At 28.4% G+C, this 18,858-nt stretch overlaps 1 protein-coding gene across 1 annotated transcript in view; it reads left to right on the forward strand.

Moving 5' to 3' along the window:
* The window catches only part of SerT (Serotonin transporter), a 181,855-nt gene that overhangs the window by 132,811 nt on the left and 30,186 nt on the right, over nucleotides 1-18,858 (forward strand). The window contains exons 7-9 of the mRNA XM_075361777.1: nucleotides 2,460-2,584; nucleotides 4,570-4,668; nucleotides 9,842-9,987. Coding sequence (XP_075217892.1) covers nucleotides 2,460-2,584; nucleotides 4,570-4,668; nucleotides 9,842-9,987 — 370 coding nt within the window. The remainder of the gene's footprint in view (nucleotides 1-2,459; nucleotides 2,585-4,569; nucleotides 4,669-9,841; nucleotides 9,988-18,858) is intronic.

The raw sequence follows: 18,858 nt of genomic DNA on the forward strand, positions 1-18,858 counted from the left end.
ATCTTTGAGCCAAAAACTTTTATACGAGACCTACAAAATAATAATAAATATATAGAGAAACGACAATTTAAGTGAATGGTATTTTTAAAACTCTTCGTTCCTCAAAACGTAAAAAAATTCCTTTTCACCCCCCTACTCACATCATGCAACAGACAGTTAAGGTTTGGTACCTTTCTTCGAAAACTCTGTAACAAAGTTGTTTATAAGAAACTCAAATAGAACCTAATACCTACATATTCATGAAAGATCCATTTATATACAGAGATAAAATAACACATCCCCACGTGTGCTTAGGATTTAAAATAAGGGAATATACATATTTTTTTTATCTTAATTTTTCTAACTTGTTTTTTTTATCTAGAAAATAACTTAAATGTCACAATAAAAGCAAAGTACATATTTTTGCTATAAATATAAAAATAAACAATGATTATAATAAAAACATTTTTCGTTATAAAATTTTAAGCTTTAATACAAAAAAATGTTATAATGGGACAAGATCACAAGAGGAAACCATAATCACCGAAAAAAGTCCATTTGAATAGTAAACTGTAAAATTATGTATGACAGAAAAAAATAAATTAAGGCTCAAATGAGTATTTTCTCTTTTTTTGATTATGTTAAAGAACAAAATTATTGTTTATAAAAAAAAATTAGAAAAAGCCTTACATAGATATATTTCTTTATTTTATATCTGTGTTCCTATATAAAATAAATGATTCAATGAATTCCTATTATTTCACTATTTTAAAATTATTTTCTCGGTTAATTTTTTAAAAAGGGAAAGCTAGTAAATATACAAATAAAGTATTAGGTAAATAAAGCGAACTAAAATAGAGGCATTATGAAAAAAAAAAACAGTTTTGTTTTCCTTTATGATTTTTGTAAATAATTATAAAATTTTTGTTCGTTTTAAATATTATTTTTGTTTAAATATTATTATTCCAGCTGTTCTTTTATGCTGCAAACCCCCCCCCCCCCGCCCAAAAAAAATTGTTTCAGCACTTACGGTTACTTTTATTTTATTTTAATGCTTGTTACCAATATATTTAATCTTTGGATTCAGTTAAAGATATTGTACCATGAATAGTTAACACGAGAACGGATAAAATAAATCGCTAACTGAAATTCAACTTAAACGTGGTACATAATTTATTGATCCAGTATAAGAGAAGATGTTCAACCATTTATAAGTTTATTAAAATAACCTTTTTCAAATAGTGAATCGAGTATATCAACTGGATATAGATCTAACTAGATATTTTATTGTGGTGGAGGAGCGGTTATTGTGACAGAATGTTTTTAAAGAGCAGAATAAAACATTACAAAAATAATAGCCCTTATAATACTAGGTAAACTTATCAATTCTAAAAATAATTCTTATTTGAAAATATTGAAACAAGATGAGTAATTTTGAAGAGAACACAGTTCGAAGTTTCTTAAATTTCCTCTGAAATTTAATTACGAAATTAATTAACTTATAAGTTCATGAGAAAATCGATTTCAGCCGTTGTTTAACGGTTGCGTGACCCTTTATTCCCCCATACACGAGATCTATACATGACGCTGATAAACAATTAACATTAAATAAATTCATAACTTTTATTGTTAGAAATAAACCTTGACGTAAACTAAACCACAACGAGCAAAATACATTATTCATAACAGAATAACAAATTATAAAACCTTACATACTTACAATAAAAGATCTTACGTCAAATACTAAAAATATTCATAATATTACTGTTATAGAAAGCCTAAGAAGTGTTAAAGAAATATCCTCGAGAAAAAGTTTGAGATAATGATAGCTCTTTTTTTGACAAACTTATAATCTATGTCCAATAATTAATTAATTTTTATTTAGTCATCTGTTTTTACCCTACTTTGATCAATTTCCCAATAAGATCATCAGTTTTTACACATACTAACCAGCACAAGATCAGTATTCTTGATCAAATACAACAGCCAGTTCCTTTCCAACTGAAAAGTGAAAAAAATGTATCCATATCCTTTTATTAGGCTAGTATGATTACTGAGCATTACTTAAGTTGTATATATTTTTTTTGGTAACGAGGTGGAGGAACCTATTTACGGGCGTCAAGGCAGTGTCGGGCTCGCTAACAGGTTCCGCAAGATGTCATTAAGTGCGTATGTGTACCTGCGCACTACCGACTAAACCTCCACCCCGGCTAACCACCTCTCCTGGATACTGCTAAAGTGGCATTAATTCAGGAGGGGGGGGGGGGTAATTTTGAATAATTCTAGACTATTTTTATTTATAAACAGTTTTGATAAAATTTATTTGGCAAGTATCTCGATTTTTGTTTAATTATTGTTGTTACTTTTTATTATTTTGTAAATCGTACGATTCTTAACTAGTTAAAAATTTATGATGTGAATATTGTTTTCTAATTATCAACGAATAATAATTAAAATTCTTAATTTCACTTTTTTTTCAGGGACGCAATAGTGACAAGCAGTATAAACTGTTTAACAAGCTTCCTGGCGGGATTTGTAATATTTTCTGTATTAGGTTACATGGCACATGTACAGAATAAAAGTGTTGATCAAGTCGGACTTGAAGGTAAGTTTACTAACAATTAATATATTTTATACAAAAATATGTCTAGATAAAGTTACATTAAGTAAAATAGTAAGTAAAGTAAAATAAAAAGGAATAAAACTGAACTGAATTAAAATTAAAAGTTAATTAAAAAAAAAAAAAAAATTATATTAAATGTTTAATTAAAATTAAAAAAATGTTTAACACAAAAAATTGTTTTCGTTCCAATTTAATAAATAAATAAATTAAAATATTGTAATTTAATCGTGCTGATCAACTGATCATTGATTACAAATGATAATCTTACCGTTGTTACAAAATGAAGCTTACTTCATTCTTGTGTAATATTCCATTTAGAGTGTTTCAATACAACACTGTTAATTTTTTACGAGAATTTATTGTGATGGGTTGGTTAATTTATTTTGTCTACCTCTACCACATTTGCAAGCCAGTTTTGTTATTTACATCTTTTGCCTACAATTTTTGTAATTAATTTTGCCGAATTAATTTTTCTGTGATATCTGCTAACATTGCTATCAACATGTCACTTAGTGAGAAGGAGAGACACTTTTAATGGCGGGGGGCTTTGATGCTAGAGTAAGGTCGTACAATGAAATTTGTGAATTTTTCAATGCAACATTTTATGATCGTATCACTGTATCTTAAGGTACAGTGTCAAAAATCATCAAACAATTTGAAGAAACAGAAAGCATTAATAATAGGGGAAAACCAGCGAGGCCTAAATCTGCCACAAATAATAACAAATCGTTAGAGATTATGCAAGAATTTATTCATTCGTCGAGAATCTTCATTCGTCAATTCAAACATCAACACGAGAACATAACATTAACCAAAACTCAGAAATTCAAACATTAAAAATTGGAAATTTCAAACTCTTCAAAATTCGTCTGGTGCAAGATTTTAATGAAGATATCTACGATCGAAGACTTAGGTTCTGCGAAATTATGAAGAACGATGTTTGTGCAGATCCTAATTTATAAACAACATAGTTTTTAGTGATGAGGTCACATTTTTTTAAATGGCAATGTAACTCGCTGTAATTGTCGATACTGGATTGATATCAACCCCACTGGTATCGTGAGGCACATACACATTACCCAGTCAAAGTAAACGTACGGGCAGGTATTGTAGGTGGACGACTGATACGGCTCGTATATTTACTGATGGAAATTTAAACGCAGTGAAATATAAGGCTTTGTTTTTCGACCGTATAATTTTAGAAATTCAAAGCGTTACTGGCCACAACTTCCAAAACATTTGATTTCAACAAGATGGTGCCCTACCTCATTCCTCATTTCGGTCTTCAGGTACGTGAAATTTTAAGTACATTCTTTCTGGAAGATGGATTGGCCGAAGGGGTCAAATAGAATGGCCAGCGAGATTACCCGACTTGTTACCATCGAGTTACTTTATATGGGGCCGCTCAAGATATCGATGACTTACAAAATAGAATTCGAGAATCAGCACAAAATATCACTAGGAAATCATTGCATACTGCAGATAATTTTTTAAACCGATTGGCACACTGTCGAACGACAAAAGGAGGATTTCAAAAATTTATTAAAATTAAATGTAAGTAAACAATCAAACGTTCTGCTTAATAATTTTTTTATTTTTTAATAAATTTATTCGAAAATATTCATTTAATCAAATCTTCTCTTCCCTTAATAAGCCTGGAATAAAGGAAGTTTGCTTTTCTTAGGAACTGATGTAATTTTTGTTTAACATATGTGTCATACGTTCAGTCATTTACAGTTTTTTTGATTCTAATACTTAACATAAAAAGGAAGCTATAATTTTTTTAATACCTTTAGAAAAAATAAAAATAATATCTTAAGTAGCCACAATAGCTGAATTAAACTTAAAAATTACTTTAAAATGATGTAAATTGTGCTGCAACATAATTCATTATTGTACACCAATATTATTTTAACGTAAAAATAAATATTATTTTAATTTATACTTTCTTTATTTTTTTGTAACAGGTCCAGGTCTAGTGTTTATCGTATATCCAGAAGCTATCGCAACGATGACCGGATCAGTATTTTGGTCCATAATATTCTTCTTGATGTTAATAACATTGGGTAAGTATAACTAATTATAATATCTCTGGTTTACATAATTTTTTTTTAAACCTCCGGAACGACCTTTAGATATTACTTAAGAGATGAATAACAATTTTTGTAACGTGTGAAAATGCCTGGCTGAGATTCAAACCGGTACCTCCGGATGAAAGGCCGAGACGCCACAGACACCGTCTGGTTTACATAATCTAAAAGAACTTTATTAATACGTTAAGTCATACTCATTATATCTCCTGAGATATATAAATATACATCCTGCATTATTTATCCCCATTTTATTTTAGCCCTAACCGACTAATATATATATACATATATATATATATATATTAAAGCTGACAAAGTATTGCAAGACTTTTCCTGATTTTTCTCATTAATTCAAACATTAAGGGTCTGAGTTTTATTTTTACAGTAAAATAATTTCATCTTTTTATAAAACAATAATAATAAATAACAATAATAAATAAGTACTAATAGGATTAGAAAACCTTTTTTGTAACCAAAATTTTCAGTGTTCATAATAAGACATTGTTATTTTAAATATAAAATAAAAAATTTACAATTATAAATAAAATACACAAATTCATAAATAATTAAATTATTAAGAAAAAAAGAAGAAAAATAGAGAATATATATTTTTTAGAGGTAGGGAATAGATTTTAAAAAAAGTTGTTTCTAAAATTATTCATATATAGGTTATATACTTAACAAATTTGCTTAAGTAACGTTTTATATAAATCTAACATCCCCTTAAATAGAGGCTAAAATAAGAAAAAGATAATTTTCAATAATAATGTTTTACATTTCATATCCGGCGGCTATAATTAAAAAAAAAGTAAACATTTCTTGATAGGTCCATATATGAAGTACAAACTTTTAAACACGTTTTGAAAAATATATAAACCGAAGGGATATAGAGCGAAGAACAAAAAAACATATATTTAAATTTTGGGAGGTGGAGGTTAATTTTTAAAAACGTTTTTCTTGGATTAATATATGCATGGGTAAGAAATTTTCTATAAAAATTTTAAGAATTTTTTAATTTTAATTTTCTTATGTTTTTCTATTTTTAAACTTTTCTATAAAATGTCTCTGAAGATAATCAAAATTGTTTTTTTTTACGATATCTCCAACCCCTTTTACAAATTAAAAAAAAATTAATATGATCAATGCCTCAAATATAGAAATATTTGAACTAAATTTGAAGAATTTCGGTATGTTCATTCCTGAGATAAGGCCAAAAATATTGCACACGTAAATACATATGGATGTATGTATAAATACGTACATACTAGTCGACAAGGTGAGGAGCATATCCGGAGAGTTTACAAACTACTGATGTGTACAGTCACGTTTCAGTGGTACTAGTAAAGTAATTGCGACTTCTGCTGTGATATTAGATTGCCGTTTTAAATATTATTGTCTGTGTGTATGGTTGCAGATGCACATCACGAATAGTGTTATGTTACATAAGGTTATATTATTTATTAGACTTTATTTATATTAATTTCATATTAACGAATTAATTGATATCATTTAAATTTCAATGTTTAATAATAAAATTTAATTGTTTCTGCATAATTACGGCTATTTTTCTATAAATAATGAATTTTATCTTTTGCCCTGTTATTTTATAATAAGAGCAATTTTTTTCTTAGATAATGTACTTTAAAACACAAGCATAATGAAAATATACTTACTAAAAAAGTATATACAAATAAATCAAGTAGAAATTTCTTAAATCAACTGTTTTGTTTTAAGTAATGATATTATGACAGAGAGTCAGTCATAGAATAACGGGTTAAAAGTTTAAAATAATAAGCATTCCGTATTTTATAGTCGTATTATTTCTAATAAAAAAAAATATTCTCTGTTCACTGCAGTGGAAATTACAACAATTTTTACTTAAAAGTAGTCTTGTTAAGATGTCAAGTGAACGCGGAAAACCTCTTCGCAGTCAAGCGCGTTGTCTCACGTTTAACGTTATTAAGTTCATAAATAAAGAACAAATGGATTATTGGTTAATGGATTAATGGTGTTTCTTGTGAAAGCGATGAAACGTGCTTGGAGAATGCTAAATTTAAACTGGACTACAGTAATTGACATGATAAAAATCAGACACGAAGCAGAGTCTAGTGGTTCTCAGATTCAAACGCCAAAGAAAAAAAAGAAATATATTCCTCATAATAAATATGCAATAGATGATTTCGACAGGTGTGTTACTACAAGAGAGTTATTGAAATATTTCGAATTCTAAATTTAAATTTAATTCTAAATTTCTTTCATTTATGAATTCAGTAACGTTTTAACATTTTTAATCGTGTTATTACCATAATCAGGAAGAAATTAATTATAGGTTCCAAAAAATATAGTAACCTATTTTAAACTGACAACATTTCTTGTTTAGAACGGATTGACAAGCGTGTCACTTTGTTCAGTAGGACTAAGCCCAGACTGTACTGTTATGTTATATCTCCAGCTCTGTCTACAGCCAAACAAAACAACAGTGCCCTCCACGAATATGAACTTCGCCTTATCGATTTCTACGTGCGTAAATTTAAACGCACATACAAACAAATGTATTTTTTTGGTCTAGATGAATAAATTGAACCCTAAAATATAAAGATTCGGAAAAAACCTAATTTTTAGCATGATTACTATACTTCTCCCTTAAAATAGCATTCTACGGGTAAAGCGATAAATCGGGCGTTATTCATAATGTCCGGGAAATCTAATTAATGGCCAAGAGCGTTTAGACAATGTGATCAGTGAACTAAAATTAATTAATTTACCCGGGCAAAATATATAATGCCTAACGACGTTCGGGCAATGTGATTAATAAGTGAAAATTATTAATCACCTTGCCTGGACAATGTGATTATTACTTAATGTTTATAGGTATAATAATAGGGACTATTATCTATTATCTATAGATATTTATTTTTTAATAATTATCATTTTACAATAGTTCATTTGTAATATTAAAATTAATAATTTTACCCACTATCATTTCAATCTCAATATTTGAGTCAGAAAACGCTTAAATCAAATTCACTCTGAAAAATGTATTCCTACTTAATATTATCACTATTATCTATCTAGAAAATGTAATTATTATTATCTAGTTATAAATTCACAACGGTGATCATTTTATACTAAGAAACGCATAAAACTTTTAAAACCGAATTAATTTATTACCAGATTTAAAATAAAATATCTTCTTTATACACAACGTTTCGAAAATAAAAAAACACTTGTGTAGTGGAGTTTACAATCATAATTGTTCACTTTCACTTATTAATGCTTGCAATAAAATAATAATTATTTAAATATTCAATCACTTGTTACAACTTTGACACAGGTTTTGTGAGCGCCTCGGTTTTCGTGAACAATATTCATTCCCGGCTAAACAAAGTTTTTTAAATCCTTAACGGGGTTGTTGTCTAACTCAAGGCCACTGTTACTTTGGTAAATTTCTGGCACCCCATAAATTTAAAATATTGACCTATGATTCGAGGTAAATTTTAATGCCGATTTAGTTTTAATGGCATAGAAGTGGTAAAAATTTACAACCTTTTTACCTTTTTTTTTTTTTTTGTGAAATTGATCTTGGTAAAAAAAAATATTATGTACTCACCATCAGCGTTAGACTGCATGCTAATGGATCCACTTGGCAACTGGAGTTCATTTGTGTGCTTATGATGTGTTTTACTACTAAACCTTCTCTGTGTACGCTATGTTTCTTTTTTTTTACAAATAACACAGTGGTTTAGGTGCGTCGAAATCACTTTCACGGTTATGTTCTTGTATTCGTTCTTCACTTCTACCTCCATCCGATTTTTCCAGCCTGTCCAGCCGAATTTTGTGTATGATAAATTATTCCAAAAGCGTTCTCCAGGTATGCTTAGTATTTGATTGATGATTCATCCTATTTTTTAGGACAACTAACTGTTCGATATCCCCTTTCAGAATCACATCATAGCAATACAGATGTGGTGGTATAACCAATAATTATTTGTAACCATTAATTAGCGGTTCTATATTTATATTAAACAAATTATTTAAGACTTGACATCATTATTTGGTGGTTTGTCTGGTAGCCAGTCCCTTACGCCATCGCTGCCTCCATTCATTTCTGTTCCAAGTCTTCTCCTTAGTCACCTTTAAGTTTCCATTCTTCACCTCGTTGGTTAACTTCATCCTTCTTTCTTCTTCTACTGATCCTTCCAAAGCAGTCGTCAAAACTCCACTTCCTCTATTCACATACTAACAGTTTCCCCCATAAGTGTCATTTTAGTTAAATTAAAATAATTAAAGATATAACGTAAAGGTATGTAAAGGTATAAAGGTAAGTTACGTAAAAATTTTACCATTTTACTTCCCGCATAAATGCTCCTTTTACTTAAAAACTTTTCATTACTTCCTCATTCGACACTTTATATCCATTTTAGTTTCTCTATTCTTCTCCATATCAGCATCTCAAAAGACTCAATCCAGTTCTTGTACCTCTTCCTCATCGTTCATGCTTCAATTTCATACAAAAAGACACTCCATACATAGCAATCAGCCTACCTTATAATTCCAAGTTCAGACTTTCCTATTCTTCCTGAGACTTCTTTCGCCATCGCTATCTTTCCTTTTATTTTTTTTGTGCTCTTCCAGAACTCATAGTAACCACAGTCCCAAAATATCTGTAATTTCTTTTACGTTTTCTGTTCTTTCTTTTGCCTTTATCTCTAAATCCTCTTTGGTTATTTATTTTCATTAAATTAGTTTTTTTTATCCCATACTCTTTCATTTCTTCCTCTACGGCTGTTAACAATCTTTGAAGTGCAAGTATGCCATCAGGTAGAGTTACTATATAATCGGCAAATCTTATGCATCTTATTTTCGCTCTCCTTGGACAATAATACATTCTTTTTCATATATTCAATGTAAATATCGAAGTGTTGGTGAGAGGCAGCATTCTTGCATAACATTTTGATCTATACCCACTCAATCAGTTATATTATAAGAATTATAGATATCAGAAATTTGACTGTAATACAAAATTATGTAAATAATAAAACTATTTTACTATAATGTTTAAAACGTACATTAAAAATTAAATGTAATATAATTTAAGATTTTAATTAATTAAGATTTATAATTCATCAATTAATTTCTGTACTTTCAGGGTTGGATAGTACATTTGGAGGTTTAGAAGCGATGATTACAGCGCTTTGTGATGAATATCCAAGAGTACTTGGTCGAAACCGTGAACTTTTCGTCGCTGGTTTATTGTTAGCAATCTATATCTGCGCATTACCAACTACCACATATGTCAGTATTATATTCGTTAAATATAACTAAATTTTAATTTTATTTTTAAGCTAAAATAGGCTATCGTATTACTGATTAAACAAATGCAGTATGTAGTTGAAGTTCAGGAATCATTAGAGAGATGCTTAGTAATTGTATTCGTTTCGTGATAATAAAAGAATAGAGTTTAGTGACGATGCAAAGTTATTGTTAAATATAAATCCCAGATCACCAGATCACGTGTATATTTTCACTTATGTTTTCACCAAAGTGAAAATAGAAAAGAGGTGAAACATTTTTTTCAATCATCAAAGGATTTTTCATCTTATGAAACATAAGCGTTTATTGGAATGTTTTACAAAGTAAACTACGCGCCGCTTGGTCTGATTCTTCTACTAGAAAATTATATTTTTATTAAAGATACAGCTGAGTTTTACTAGAAAGACCACTGAAAGCAAACAGAATAGAATCGACAAACGATTCTATAACGATGCAGCAAAACAACCCATACTTCTGAATATTACAGAGTCAGCATTTTAGAAAGCATGGAAAAAAATTCAGTATTATACTCTATATATTTATATATAATATTTTTAAAAATCATAACTTTTTCGTTATCCGGAAAAGTTATTGATTTAACGGTTAATATTTACCGTTAAAATTTAACGGATATTTTTTGTTTTTGTTACGAAAAAAGAAATTGAAATTTCACTGCAATAAAATTTAAATCTTTCTTACGTTCATGAAATTGGCCTATTCCCAGGAAATGCTAAGATAAAACTAAACATCTCAAAAGTTCCGATATTTATATATTATTGATTTATAAACTAAATAATTTGAATTAAGGATACTTACGTCGAACTAAAAGAAAGATTAAAATTAGAGTAAAGAAACACTTGATGTATTATAAATATAAAAGACCAAAGAGATCGGGTGTAATCTAAGATCAAACAATTGGCTGGAAACTAATCATACAATTCGGTGTTTAGAAAAAATTGCTCTAAAAAACTTACGCAATACACAGGAATTGTATAATTTCATACTTTTTTTATCAATAATGAAGCAAAAATCTTTTTGTTGAACAACGGTAGGAGAGATCACAAACTTATTTCAATAATAAATATTTTTAATCTTTTTTCAGTCCCTCCCACAAATTGTTTTTATAGCCAGGGAATATTTTTGATTGGTTTAAGGTTCATGTTTTTTATCTTTTTTGAGATAAATATTTATCTATCGAGCCTATAGACGATGGTGGGGGGGGAGGCGCATTAATTATTAGTGAGCAATCTGAGTTGAAGATTTCAATAGATTAGATGTGCTTTTACTAATAATCATTAGGATTATTACCTAATTATTATCTATTACCTAAAATTACCTAAAACGGCAATAGAAGATTTTTACCAACATTTTAAGAAAAGTACGGTATTATTTTCGGTTACTTAATTTCAGTGGGGGAGCGATAAAAATTATCTTCCTTTACGTTTTGAGGTATGAGGAGTACGAAAATACCGTTCACTTAAATTGGGGTTTCCTTATATATTTGTAGGCCTACGTATAAAAATCAGTTTAATTAATCTCAAAAAAATACATCAATTTAACTGAAATTTAGTTAACTAGTAATCTATCTAAGTTGTGCATGTAAAATTTTATGAGGACTGATTGAGTCTCGTTTTTGAGTTAGGATCAATTTAAGATGGAAAAAAAATTTAACGGGGAAAGTTAGAAGCGTGGTTCTATATAAATCTGCACGTTGGAACGCTAACGTTTCTTTATCTGCGATATCTACTGTTAGAAATATTTTTCGGCGTATTCATGTAGCGTTACTTACTTTGAGGGTCATAATGACGGGTATGTGTTTGAGCGGGGCAAAAAAACAAAATAAAATAATGAAAAGTCTGTCTTCTTGCGCAGAAATGGGCAAGGATTTTTTTTTTTTTTTACTTTAATTCTAAAAGATTTTATAAAATACTTGTTTTATAGCGTTTTGAAAGTACTGTAATATTAGTCAATTAAATTTATTATTATTATTGATTCTTCATTTTTTTATAAAATCGGGAACGCTTCGAAACAAAGTTTAATTTGTGGGATCAGATGTTAGTATTGTCAACTTAGAAAATAAATTATTTCAAACTTTCTTAACATCTACTTGTGAGAAGGGTTGCCTGTGGTATAACTCAGATATTCCTTTTCCTTTTTAATGGTTAAAATAATAACGGCTGAAGTGTAAAGTGCCTATCGGGTATCTAAATTTCTTCCCGAAAAAAAGGCAAGATTAAACCGAGAAAGTGTCATATTTTTACAATTAATTTTCGCATACTAATATTTTCGGTCGTTGACAACACCATGTTCCGTAAAATATAGTTTACCATTACCACTAAATAAATTTAGAAAATATATTAATTTTCATTAAATATTTAGTTTATTAAAATCGGGTAAAAATTTTATAATTACATTTTTTTGATAAAGTAAGATTCTACATAGTTGTACACTTTTTAATTCGTTGCAACAATACGAGAAACGAATTAACTACAATGTCATATTAGTTTTGTTAGTCGGTAATATTTGCATCCGGCTAGTAACCCTCTTAAACAGGGATGTTATATATTAAAAAAAATATGTTTGGGCATTGTATATATTCACAAAAATAGTTAGCCCTTAAAGGATGACCTTCTATGGCTATACCTAAAGATCAATCAAGCTCCTCATTTACTACTTTTCTCGCTGCATCAATTTATATAAAAAAGTAAATGAATAGATAAAATAACACTGTTAGAAAAATGAAAATATATCCTAACAAAATTTAAAATCCATTTATACATAACGAATAACCTATCAGAGCATTTAAATTGTAGCGAAAATATTTAATTAAATAAAACACACCATAGATAGGCTATTACTGAATTAAACACAATTATGATACGTCAATTCTGTTGTAAATTCAATATTGTTCAAATAGATAACCTAATCTGTTAAGATTAAAATCGATTGTGTTAAATAATCAAAAGTACGACGAAAACCAATTATTTTCTACGATTTAACAACATTTGTTTTGAATCAAAGACTTAAAACTTTAAGCTACTTATAGAATTTAAAAGTAGAAATCCAAAAATACGAATGTATATGTATGTTAGGAAAAAAAAGAAAATATAAGTAGCAAACAAGTCAATGTAACATGAATGGAACATTTGAGTATATAATCTAAAGTAGTGATGCATGAAGGGTAGTGACGTATGTGGTTTGGTCTGGTTGGTGATGACCAACAGTAGTAGTGTATTGTGATGATTTGTGGCGGCGGTCACCAACAGTGGTTTGACGTATTATTAAAAGCATTGATAGAATATTGATTTATATAAATATATATATTCTACATACTAAATCTCGCACACGCGCGCGCAAACATCTACACACACATATCTCTATATATAGTGATAACTCTCTTTTGTATTTTAATTACTGTATGTAGTCTATATATAAATATTCTTATCCATTTTTACATGTGTAATACTACATATAACAATCTATAAAGCACTTTTTAGCTTCAGAAAAAATTTACAAACTAAAAAAAATTATCTGATTTTAAACTGACAGGTTGTGAATGCAAAAGATAATGAAATTGGACGGATGTTATAAATTTATGTTAATGTGATTGAGCAATTAACCAAATAAACAACTGAAATAACAGGATATAAAAAAAATCGCGGAAACAAAATTTGAGGAACAAAGTTTTGAAAAATTTTGTTCCAAAACTACCGCAGAAAGAGGGTAAAAAAGAAAATATAAAAGAAAATACTTTAGCAGATAGCAAAACCCGTGATTCTAAGTATATTTAATGTAAAAAAAAATTATATTCAAAACCGATTAAACGAAAAATTTTATAATTTTAATTAAATTAAAAAAAAAAAAATTGTTTAAAACCATTTATTTTATTTATTATTTTATGGTTATTAGTATTGTAAATTAAATCAGATTATGATATACTACTAGTTTTATGGACATTACCATCCTTTCTAACTTTAACTTCAAAATATTAACTTTCCCTTCATATTTCTTTACATTTTCCATTATATTTGATTGTTTTCTCACCTTTTAGGTTTTATACTCCACAAAATAGCTCATAACTTCTTTCCTTTTTTGTAAAAATTAGCTTTTCTTAGAAACAAACAAACATGAAAAATGTTTAATTAATTATGCATAGATATATCAATAAACAGTATACTAATAATAATAAAAATAATAGGCAAACATAAAAATTACTGTAACTATTTTCTTTTCTATTTCTAACGTTATAATCTGTTCAATTAGTGAAAAATAATTAATCCCTCCCCCATGGCCCAATGAGATGAGCATGATATGTATAGCATGTTAATGAGATGTAGTTAGTCCTGTACAGACTCACGCCTATATTCCTGAGATGTGAGGTTAATTGAACCCCAACTATTAAAGTACATCGGTACCCACTGTCTAGTATTCAAATTTGTATAAAAGTAACTTATGTTTACTAGGATTTGAGGATCAGAATCTTCGACTTCGAAAATCAGCAGTTAAATACTGATTTTCAGCCGTTTAAAAAATTTAACAACTCATTTTCAGATAATCTGATTGGTTAATATATTGCCGCATCTGCTGCACTTCTAAGTCGAATCTAAGACAAACTTTGTTCGGGAGTAGATCAGCTGCCAGAAAGTTCAACATTGAAGAAACAAATGTTGTTGGCGTAAACAAAGTGATTTGATTTATATTTGCAAATCTACGAAAAATAGTTTCACAGGATGATATTTTGCTCAATTTATAAAATGGGCTAAATCTAAATCACTACCAGTAACAATTGAAGGCAAGAAAAACCACTGATAGATTTAAAATTTTAATGCTTCAAGAAGCTGGGCAGAGAATTTATGAAAAGGGAGAGATATCCTCTTAGACGGAGAACTTCAAACTGCGAGAAACTTCCTGTGGTTTTTGAAGAAAAGCTTCTCCAGTTTCAGCGATACATCATTGGACTTTGTGCAGAACTCACATATAAATTTAAGAATATAGGAAATGCGGATGCAAAAACCTCCCTTAAATTTGTTATATATATTAAAATTAATATTACTGTTCTTCTTGTTTTATCAACTTTTTTCTCAAAAACCTTTTGAAAATTTGTGGTGAGGCTGGGAATTGGGAGCAGCTAAGACTCGAGCAAATACGATATTTATTAATTTACACATATGTTAAGTTTTTAATTAATTATTAATTGACCAAACAAAAATGAAGCGATGTGACATTTATTTACATATCAATTCAAAAAAAACAAAAACCTTTTTGTTTTTAAAAGTATTAAATTAACTTTTTAGCAAATCTAATAATGAATAGGTTAAAGCATAATACAATTAATTATTATTTAAATTTCAACTTTTTTTAATTCAAAGATAGATTAAATATTAATAAATTTTATATTTAATTTAATTCCAACGATAAAAAGTCGAAATTTAATCAAGAATTGAATAATTATGTCCTGTAGCATAATTGTACTGATATTCATCAAAATCTCTCATAGAATAAAGGGTTTAGGTGTTAAAAAAATACAAATTATTCTGGTTAAATTGACTTGAGATAAATATAATTAAATGTGGAAAATTGAGTTCATAGTGGAAAGTTACTGATAAGATATAAATGCATGGGAGAATATAGGTGTTTATTAAGTGTTAAATGGAAAATTTACGACAGTTAATCACTGAACACATTATTGTTATTAATATTACAGTCAGTCATCACTACACTGCTTTAGCACTCAATAATTATAAAATTAATCAAGCAAATCTTTATACCGAAAAAGGTAAAGAAAAGTAGTACTTTGAAGAAAAAAAATTTAATCGTAAAACTTTCGTATTTATCTAACCTTTATATTCAGAATGAATAAAAACGGGTAAGCGTATAGTGTTGCAAGTTTCAGGTTTGTTTTTAATTATATATAATATGTAAGAGATAATTTTTAAAAAAATTACAGAAACGATGTTTTATGTTTTAATAACTCACAAGTTATAGCTAACTCTAAGAGATTAATATTACAGATTTTCGACGAGTTAAAAATGATGGCTTGGCTTTGTTATATATCTAAAAATCTACGATCATCATTCGTAATATTATTTAGCACAGGATATTCAAAACATGATTTTAATCCATTAGGAAGATATTATGGTAAAATACGATATAAAACGACGGTTAAAAATAAAATTAATGGGAATAGAAGACAATAAGTCAATGAATATCTACATAAAAGTTTACATTTGAAATCGGTTAAAGAGTGTAGATATTATATAAATCATGGTAACAAAAGATTTCACTATGAAAATCAGAAGAAAAATCTGTAAAGAAATAACAAATGGAATGAGACAATTACTATGTAGTAAAATGGAGTTTGATCTAATGAAGAATTAAGGACAAAACGTGGACACTAAGAAAAAAGGGGGAAGAAAAACTGGACGAATTTAAAATAACGCTATACAAAAAATGAAAAACAAATTAACTGAAGCTGGATAAAACAAAAATGTATAAGATTAGAAACTTGAAAAAAGTTATTCAAAAAAGCAAAGCCTGAAAAAAGGAATTTTCTGAATTATTTAATGAAAGAAGGGTTAATTTAATATTTTGATCAGTAGAAAGAAAAATTTAGAAGAAGGGAGATAAAATAATAAATCAATGGAGAAAATATTATAGACAATCTAAAAGAGAACAGAATTTATCAGAAAGTCAAAGATTTAATCTTTAATAAAAGAAAATGGAGATGAATCTGATTAGATGGACATGCCTCATGAGAGAGATCTATCATGAAATGATATATATCTGAAAATTTTTCTCATTTTCAGTAAACCGATTGAAATTTATCGTTTGGGAAATTTAGGGACACTAAAAGTATGCTACGAAAATTTCAGAGGATATGATGTGGTAAAATAAAAACAGGATAAATCTGAAAAAAGATATTAGTAATAAAAGTCTTAAGTTTTATAGAACATTAAATATAGCTCTATTAGCATCCACCGCCGGCTTCAACCACGCAGTTTGCATATAAAACTACAAAAATTGGAAATAGTTTTTAGCAATTATGTTTGGGTTGTTGCTTACAAAGTTAACGCTATTCTTAATTTACTGGATAAAATATGATGTTTAGATAAAGGATGTGTTCCCTCAAAATCAAATTTTTAATGAAATCAGGAGGATATTGAAGTTGAACAAAAAATATTTTTCTCCCCGCCACAGCAAAGTACGGCAGTTTCATCATTTCATTTATTGAAATTGCAATGATTACAAAATTTAAACTTTAATGATTTTTTAATTTTCCTATTTGAATATCTTTATAAGTCATCTAATTTCAAAGTGATAATCAACAACTGATTTGAGACCTAAAATATCCCTCGAAAGTTGAATTAGATTTTGAGCCGTGCGAATGCATTGCTCTTTAAGCATTTAAGAATTTTCAGGCATAGATTCATGTTGTTTACGATCACAAATTTTAGTAGCCCTAGAAGTTCTTCTTCCGATCTGTGACCTCACTGACCTGGGCATTATGAAAATATTAATACCAGATTCAAAGTTTAATCTATACCGATAATGTGGGTGGCTTACCCTGACAGAACTTCTTAGTTCAGAATATAAAAATTTACATTGCTACATTGCTCCCGTGAGGATGAATTCTCGTTGGGCAAATTAGACAAGAATATTAAATTAATAAAAAAATCGTAGTAAATTTTAGTTACTGTTACTAGGATTTGAACACTAGACACTAATACCGGTGTACTTTGGTGGTTGGGGTTCAATTAACTACATATCACAGGAATAGTGGGCCTGTGTTTGTACAAGACTATACCTCATTTACATGTCATAACTTCATCATCTCACTGAGCCAGGAGGGGTTGCTTATTGCACCAGTTGAGCATTTGCATCATTAGAAATTTAAAAAAATAGTAACTTTTTGATAAAGTGATCGATTGAATGACATCGAAATTCGATATTCCTCAAACCATCAATACTTTATTAAATATGTAAATAGTCGCAATTTCCTTTACCTGTACTATCAAACTAATATGTTTTTAGATATATTAAAAATTGATCTTTTATTGACAATGAAATTAGTCTGAAGAAGTCGATCCTGGCATAGACAATGATCGATGTAAATACATTAAAATTAGTAAAGAAGTTCTAGGTTACTTACTTATGCGATTTTTTTTGTTTTTATTATTTATTAGTTTGGTATGTTTGAACATTTCGGTGTCATAAGAAAGCTACCGTTAAAATTTGTAATGACTGGTTCAGAGCTTTTCGCGGTTATCGGGAAAAAACGAAAAAGATGTTGGCTCATTGTATGATAGTGAGATTTACGGCTGGGATCTATCGAAAAGATGAATAACATACCTTAAACATTACAGAAATTAAGTTTTTGAAGACCAACAAGGATTATAAAAGTCTGGATAGAAAACTACTTTAAAAACGTGTAGATATTTACAGACTGCGCCAAGAAAGATAAATCTCGACTTCGAAGTGTTATAACTCTCCATGAAATATTTTATGTAAACAACTGAATTTTATATCATATTATTATTCCTTTTATGTGTAATTGTTAATATTTACAACTTAAATAAAATTTACAGGAGTTACGTCCTTTAAATAATCCATTTTTGCGTTTTCTGAACTGTTTTTTTTTTTATTCTCAGTAGAGATTAAGAAAATTTCTTTTATCGCATTAAACCATATTATTTATTAACGATGTTACAGTACATATGATTTTATAATCTCAATTAAAAATAAAATGTATAAAGGATTATGAAGAACAGAAGAATTAACATTAAAATAGTTCAAAATTTTGACAGTCTGATTGAAAAGTGTATAGTCCACTTTACCTAAGCCTAAAATATAATA

The sequence above is a fragment of the Lycorma delicatula genome, chromosome 4, assembly GCF_047948215.1.
Source record: "Lycorma delicatula isolate Av1 chromosome 4, ASM4794821v1, whole genome shotgun sequence".
In the NCBI taxonomy this organism is placed as follows: domain Eukaryota; kingdom Metazoa; phylum Arthropoda; class Insecta; order Hemiptera; family Fulgoridae; genus Lycorma; species Lycorma delicatula.